Source organism: Palaemon carinicauda, chromosome 33 (genome assembly GCF_036898095.1).
Source record: "Palaemon carinicauda isolate YSFRI2023 chromosome 33, ASM3689809v2, whole genome shotgun sequence".
Classification (NCBI taxonomy): domain Eukaryota; kingdom Metazoa; phylum Arthropoda; class Malacostraca; order Decapoda; family Palaemonidae; genus Palaemon; species Palaemon carinicauda.
Genome location: NC_090757.1, coordinates 57,523,818 through 57,532,533, shown reverse-complemented (window position 1 = coordinate 57,532,533; position 8,716 = coordinate 57,523,818). Strand labels below are relative to the sequence as shown.

The 8,716-nt window shown below is 35.9% G+C and overlaps 1 protein-coding gene across 1 annotated transcript in view; it reads left to right on the top strand.

The window, feature by feature from the left end:
- The first annotated feature begins 326 nt into the window (after positions 1-326).
- LOC137625958 (ribosomal protein S6 kinase alpha-5-like) overlaps positions 327-8,716 on the top strand; it is a 226,524-nt gene continuing 218,134 nt past the window's right edge. Inside the window, exon 1 of the mRNA XM_068357023.1 lies at positions 327-490. Coding sequence (XP_068213124.1) covers positions 421-490 — 70 coding nt within the window. The 5' untranslated portion in view covers positions 327-420. The remainder of the gene's footprint in view (positions 491-8,716) is intronic.

Here is an 8,716-nt window from a genome sequence, read left to right as displayed (position 1 = left end):
GCATATTACGGACGTCGACGAGATATCTGACTTTACTACCCGTCGCAAAATCAGCTGGCCGACTCCATCGGGTCCCTCCCGACAGGGAGGATGTTTCGGATGGGAGGTGGTGGAGGAGAAGAGGAGGACAGGAATTCGGCACTACCAGACGTATGATCTTACATCCTTGTAGGCGTTTCTTTCCGATAATTCCTATTGCGTTGCAAAACAATGAAAATAAATTAAGATCATGTTAATGACATCATAGGGTACTCAAGAGATGATAGGGATACCCAGCTATTAAAAAGAAAAGGCCAAAACGAAACGACAGTTTGGGCCAACGTATGGCACCCGATCATAGTGGCATCTGGTGCAAGTGCGTGTCGACGGGAAATGACCCTGTGTTAACAGATAAAAATTTTTTTCGAGTGACATACCTTTATGGAACCATCTACGTCCAAGAGGAGCCCGCGATTCCACATAGACGTCATCTACCATGAGCTTAAGAATGGTAAGTACAAATGACGTTTTCAATCTTTGCCAAGAAGTGGGTGTGGATTTTATAATAGTGAGTCACTAGGACCACACTGTTGTCATACAAGACTTTCGGACAAGACGTAGCTACCGCGACCGCCGATATGCTTCACCTACAGTTTACGTCGACACATCATAACGTAAGGGAATTGACATACGCTTACTGGAGGAACATATATTCACGTTTCAGCATTCTTAATTCCATTTGCCGCCGTTCAGCAGAACGAAGAGCGGCGGATGAAAGCAATTTGAAGATGCACCTAACTCATTCAACTATCCTGGGTGCCATGGGATAAGCGATTAGCGATAATCACATTAGGTATCAACTCGTAATAGTCAAGTACCGTGGTGATTATGCAACGCAACATATGCAAAAATTCAATTCTAAACATATACATTGAATTTTAATCAACTCAATGGTAAGACCCATTTTCTTGCAGGATTTAAGATGGCTCTGGTAAACTTGCTGATAAGAGCGAACTTCAGGAAATGGTACAGCAGCAAGTCCCCCCCCCCCCTCAAGAACATTTAGTTTGATTATCTTGGCGTAAACAGCAGCTCAAAGCCTCGTAAAGCACACAGTTTATACTCTATCTCTCTCTAATATCTATCGATCTATCTATCTCTCAATCTATTTATATATGTATATATATACATATATATATGTGTGTGTGTGTTTGTGTGTAGGCACACACATAAAGTATATACAGTATATATGTTTATAAATACACAAACACACACACGCATATAGACATATATATATCTATCTATACATATATATATATATATATATATATATATATATATATATATATATATATATATATATTCCTCCCCATCATCTGAAAATATATATAAATACATATATATTTTATATGTATACATACTGTATACACATACAATTATTTATATATATATATATATATATATATATATATATATATATATATATATATATATATATATGTGTGTGTGTGTGTGTGTGTGTGTGTGTAAATGTTTTTACGTGTCTCACCAAATATTAACACAACTGCCGTCGTGTTACAAAACCACCTCAGGTGTAAACTAAGAAGTTTCTTATCTCCTACTCAAGTTGTTCATTGCCACACCCACCTTCAAAAACCACCTCTACCCCAGTCTTTTATACTAAAGATCCCGTCCCAGACAATCCTCTGCGAACGGCATTTTTTATCATTCATATTTATTGGGGTACTGGGTCAAAGTTGACCCGTAGCGCGTTACAGGTAAGGCAAGAAAGAGGTCTTACCGGATATTTATAAGGGATACGCCCAGGCAACGCAGGCGAGGTATAGGTGCTACGGTGACACGTATTGAAAGTACTACATCACCCTGGAGGTGATTTTTGTTATAGTGATTTTGTTTTGTCTTCCATAACCTCCAACTTCTTGCCTCTCTCTCTCTCTCTCTCTCTCTCTCATCATCATCACCATCTCCTCCTACGCCTATTAACGCAAAGAGCATCTATTAGATTTCGCCGGTCGTCTGTATCTTGAGCTTTTAAATATATACTACATTGTCCTCAGTCATGTGGGCCTGGGACTTCCAACTCTTTTAGTGCCTTGTGGAGCCCAGTTGAAAGTTAGGTGAACTAATCTCTCTTGGGGAGTGCAAAGAGCATGCACAAGCCATCTCCATCTACCCCTCACCCTGATCTCATCCACATATAGCACTCGAGTAATATCTCTTATAGTTTCATTTCTAATCTTCTGAGGGCTTTGATCTCAAATCTACCAAATCTGTTGGATATTGTTTCATTGTCATACCAAGACTCATGTCCATACAGTAACACCGATCTCACTAAACTCCATTTATCTTCCATAATCTTCAACTTCATACTTCTGAATTCTCTCTCTCTCTCTCTCTCTCTCTCTCTCTCTCTCTCTCTCTCGGCAATGGAAAGATACAATCTAACCAACAGAAATCTCCCTAATTAGCTCCTTGAAATTAACACAAGCTATGCTATTATTATTATTATTATTATTATTATTATTATTATTTAAGCTACAACCCTAGTTGGGAAAGTGGGAAGCTATAAGCACAAGGGCACCAACATGTGAAAATAGTCTGGTGAGGAAAGGAAATAAGGAACTAAATAAACGAACTATTATAACAAAACACTTTAAGAACAGTAACAACATAAAAATAAATCTCTCCTATATAAACTGTGAAGAGAGATTTATGTCAATCTGTTCAACATGAAAACATTGGCTGCAAGTTTGAACTTTCGAAGTAAGTTTGAACTTTTGAAGTAATAGTAGTAGTAGTATTACATCTTTTGACATCAAGTATAATTACCATCGGTCCTCCAGAACAAGTTCCTCCGTCCACTTTCGGGACAAGTTTGTATCTCTTTACAGATCACACATTAAGTCATGTGGAACCCAGACTCGTTTCCACACGAATGGATGTAGTGAGCGGAGAAGTAGGCGTTGTCAGAACCACCATTTGAGTGAGAGTTTTCTTCAATTACAAAATTGAATTTGAATGTTTCATATGACACAAACGCCAACTTTACACACACACACACACACACACACACACACACACACGCCAACTTTACACACACATACACACATCGGGGATCATATCATCAACAATCCTCTCTCTCTCTCTCTCTCTCTCTCTCTCTCTCTCTCTCTCTCTCTCTCTCTCTCTCTCTCTCTCTCTCATATATATATGTATATATATATATACATATATACGTTATCAGAGAGAGAGAGAGAGAGAGAGAGAGAGAGAGAGAGAGGGGATCTTTGATTATATGACCTCCGATGTTGTCCGTTTAAACGTTCAAGCGTATCTAAAGCCATTACATTTTTACCCTCACGTAGGGATAGCGATAAAAACCAACGTAGAACATTGTACGCTTATTCTATGTTAAAAAAAAAATTATAATTATATTTGAAGATATTATTTCATCACAGGTATAATCAATTAAAAAGAATTATAGGAAAAAAGAGAAGACAATGGATAGACGAGCTGAGAAAATTTTCGGGTATAGACTGTCCTAGAAAGACCATAAACAATTGAGAGTAGAAGGACTATACTCAATTTTTTTTTAATGAGGTGCATTTGCACCGACTCGCAGGAGTGCCCTTTTAGCTCGGAAAAGTTTCCTGCTCTCTGATTGGTTGGACAAAATAATTCTAACCAATTACATAGCAGGAAACTTTTCCGAGCTAAAAGAGCACAGCTGCGAGTCGGTGCAAATACGCCTCATTAAAAAAAAATGACTATAGTTACGGATGATGATGATGATGATTATCAGTTTAAACATGAAGTTGTACCTGAAACTGAGACGCAGGAAAATGAAAGAGAAAATAATACATTAATAAATTTAAATTTTTGGCCGTTGTGAAACTATGTTGCCCCGTAAACAGATAAACAACTGTCGAGTTAAATAGGAAATGCCTTTCTGACACCTCCTCCTCTCGCTTAGCCAACCCGTTCCCCCTCCCACCCTTTTCCTCGCTCTGGTCTTTGCAGTGAAGCTTGTGTTGTTTAATAATCGTTTACATAGAAACACCGGCCGTCTCTCTCTCTCTCTCTCTCTCTCTCTCTCTCTCTCTCTCTCTCTCTCTCGTTTCGAGAAGGTATGTGTGTGTGTGTTCAGATTGCCTTGTCTTGTGCAGGACACGGGCATGAATGCACTGTATGCTAATGCATGCAAGCATATACATATGTACACTATCTCACACACACAAGCATCTATATCTATAACTATATATATATATATATATATATATATATATATATATATATATATATACAGTATATATATATACATATATATATATATATATATATATATATATATATATATATATATATATATATATATATATATATACATACATATATATATATATATATATATATATATATACATATATATATATACACACAAATTTACCCTATATCTCTGAAAAAGTGTGTGTGTGTGTGTGTATGTGTGTGTGTGTGAACCACAAATAAAAAATGAGTAACCAAACAGAAACGCCGCTAAAGTTTCACTTTGACAGACTTATCTTAGAGCCTAAATAAGAGCAATAATTCTTTCGATTTTGTTCTGAGGAAGTATTACTATAAACTGAAGTTGCTGTACTATATTTTACGACGAACAGCGCGATGGAAAACATCCGACATTACAAAATCCTCCGACGAAAGTATAGTAAGGAATCAAGAGGATCCAATATAAATTCGAGTGATTAAATGCAACATGTCTAAGAAAGAACGGAGGGAGAAACCTGATTTTACGATGACAATTAAAAATAAGTGGGAAGAAAATGCATGTGAATTCGCGTGTAAAAAGAGGTCCTCGACATCCCAAAGTGGAATATGCTGTAAGAAGAAAGTAGGCACCAAGTACGTACATGATCCTTCCTTCAGGCAATCTTGAGATTATCCGGTGACTGAATGCTTTGTCAGGATGATTACCTCGCTATGACTAACATTCTACCTACACCTTCCCACACTTATTTTGTATGTGAGAATTTATGCCTTTTCTTTACGTATTGATCAGATACCTAATAATTTTCGGTAGGGGATCTATTTCATGAAATCCCGTTGCGACGGAGCTTTATAGTTTCTTATTAATGACAAGGCAAAAGGAAATTCGTTATCTCCAGAACCGATAAAAAATTACACAATCCTCCAAGTAACCATTTCCAAATGTTTATAATCATCATCTTAGCCATTAGTACCGGTATTAGAAGCAATAGAAATATATCATTGCTTAATGATTACTAATACAACTATAATTTTCATATTTATTAATACCCAGAAAAACATAGTGAAGTGGAAGAATTAAAAAAAAAATAACAAAGAATTTTACACACACACACACACACACACACACACATATATATATATATATATATATATATATATATATATATATATATATATATATATATAATATATGGTTGTGTGCGTAGCCAGACATTTGCTCTTTATTATATAGGGGATCTATATATATATATATATATATATATATATATATATATATATATATATATATATATATATATATATATATATATATATATATATATAAATATATATATATATATATCCCCTATATAATAAAGAGCAAGTGTCTGGCTACGCACACAACAATATATAATATATATATATATATATATATATATATATATATATATATATATATATATATATATGTATATGTATATATATATATATATATATAATAAAGAGCAAGTGTCTGGCTACGCACACAACCACACATATTTACAGTATATATATATATATATATATATATATATATATATTTATTTATATATACAGATATATATATATATATATATATTTATATATTCAGATATATATATATATATATATATATATATATATATATATATATTATTGTATATGTACATATATACATATATATATATACTGTATATACATATATAAATATATATATATATATACATATATATATATATATATATATATATATATATATATATATATATATATATATACGGTCACGCACAGCTCACCCAATCCCTTGGGTCGGGGGAGAGAGAATAGTTATACCTGATGAGTTAGTGTGGTTGTGCATATCTATATAACAATTAGCCGACATCTTTAACGGGTCATATATACTAGTGGTGTGTGTGTGTGTATATATATATATATATATATATATATATATATATATATATATATATATATATATATATATATCGTCATAGTTTAGAAATTATAAAAGCAAGGCAATTACACATTTAAATGGTCCTTCCTGATAAATAAATCCTCTTATACTTCCCCTATTTTTCCGATTCGAGATATCATGCGAACTCGAAGTTTCAGGGAATTAAACTGGATTTATGAATTTAGTCTATATAGCCCTTCGCTGGGGTCTGTGAGACCATTCGGCGTTTACATTGTAAAACCCAGCAGTTGCAATGTGAGCCAAAGGTTACAAGAGATTGAACAGCAAGAAAAAGAACAGAAGCAAGAACGAAGGTAAAGTAGAAGATTATAAAGTGTAGTTAGGGGTGCGAAGTGGTAGCCCTTTGGAACTGTACTTGCTTGGCGATCAGCTGGACTGGGGTTCGAGTCCCGCTGAAGCTCGATAGCTTTTTCAGTGCCTGCAACCTCACCATCCTTGTGAGCTAAGAATGCAGGGTTCGGGGGAGCCTATGGGTCTACCTGCTGAGTCATATATAGCCATTGCTTGGCCCTCCCTGGTCCTAGCTTGAGTGGAGAGGGGGGCTTGGGCGCTGATCATATGTATATATGATCAGTCTCTAGGGCATTGTCACTGTCCCTTGCCTGAGCTATTCATGAGCGACCTTTAAATCTTTTAAGCAATGCACCGCGTGAGGCACTGGTGGCACTACCCTTTACTGCCAAGTTTCCATGGAGAGCGTTCTATTGTTGGTCTCTTTTTATGGACCTCCCTATGACAGCCCCCAAGCTGTGCAGGTTGCTACTTACCTCACGCATGCACCAAACAACGATTGCGTTTCAATATGAGGCAAATGATTTATCCATATTTATATTCCTCTTTTTTTTCTTCACTGTTGTCAAGGGGAAACAAGTTCACTAAAAGACATTAGCTTCGCGTAATTACAACTTCTGTAATCAATCCGTGAAAGTAATTTTCCTTTTCATTTGTACCTTTTTCCATCTAGCAGTGAGCTAGAATACGTGGCAACTTAATTATTTTCTAATTATTTGTGTTAGCATAATTTTATCTGTAAATATTCTCTGTATAACCATATTATTCTTATCAACAATGCACTTTCAACTGTTTTCCCGTATAAAGATTTTAGGATTATTTTTATTAACAAAGATTAATTTCGTGCGAGGGATGTTTATTCAAAATATATTATTTTCATCATCCGAGTTTCTTTCAGTTTGTGCTGTACGATATATATATATATATATATATATATATATATATATATATATATATATATATAGAGAGAGAGAGAGAGAGAGAGAGAGAGAGAGAGAGAGAGAGAAGAGAGAGAGAGAGAGAGAGAGAGAGAAGAGAGAGAGAGAGAGAGAGAGAGAGAGAGAGAGAGACCACACGAAGTTATTACAACCACCTTTGACATTCTGTTGCCCCATCCATTTAAAACCAAAACAAATCCTTTGTCACTCATAAACTCAAGGGAGATTTCAAGGGCTTGGACAGAAAAATAAATATAGACAAAAAGAATGGTCATGTAGGAAGTGAGAAACAAGAGAAAATTATTATTATGTACAGTATATGTTTTTGTGCTGAAAATTCAAACACTTTCCAGCGCGCACTAGTGAAATATGCAGATGCATGCATGAGTATATTCGATGAGATAAACAGTATACAGTATAACGTATTCATAAATACAACATACTGTTTATATATTACAAAATAACGAAAGAAATGCAATGCAGTTAAACGCACACCTGAGGTATAAGGAAATCCTCAGCGTAAACATTAATACCTAACTTTCAGATAAACAAGGCTATCTTATGCATCCGGAAATTTCCAAATAAAATAGTGAATGCTGGCAGACAGCCCCTGACACATTTCACGGTGGCGCGAACTGCATTATTAAATGAAGTAAATGGTTTACTGGGCGTTCTTTCTCTCCCTCTTTTCCACTCGGCACGCGTTCCAATTATCGGGAAATATCGTTGGAGAGAGGATGCTGGTAATGGTTGGGTTTCTCGCCGGGAGTCATCCGTCTACCAAGAATTTAACTCACTGCTCAGGTGAGCAAATGTGTTAATAGAACATGGCTATGGCCAATTACCGCTAACTTAGCAACTAAACCCCACCCGCACACCCCCACTCTCCAGGCCAGCTAACACGTGATGTAGGGACCATCGATCGCTCTAAGGCCTTCGTCTCCGAGGTGATCTTTCAAAAAAGAAGAAGAAGAAAAAAAAAAAACCTTTCCTCGTCCTGCTTTCCGCTTCCATACAGTTTCTCTTTCCCTTAAAGATGATGCCGACACGTTTCCATTCTGCAATGAAATGTGCGATGGTGTGGGTAGGGTGTGAGGGGTGAGGAAGTAGAGTCCCCGGTACCGGGGGATCTCTTAGAGACACTTACAGCCTTCGCCAATGCAGCATTGGCCACGTAAAAGCCGCCAGTGGGCGTCGACGTTGGCGGGGATTTCATATGTGCAACAAGTGATAGGACTTTCCCCAACATGTG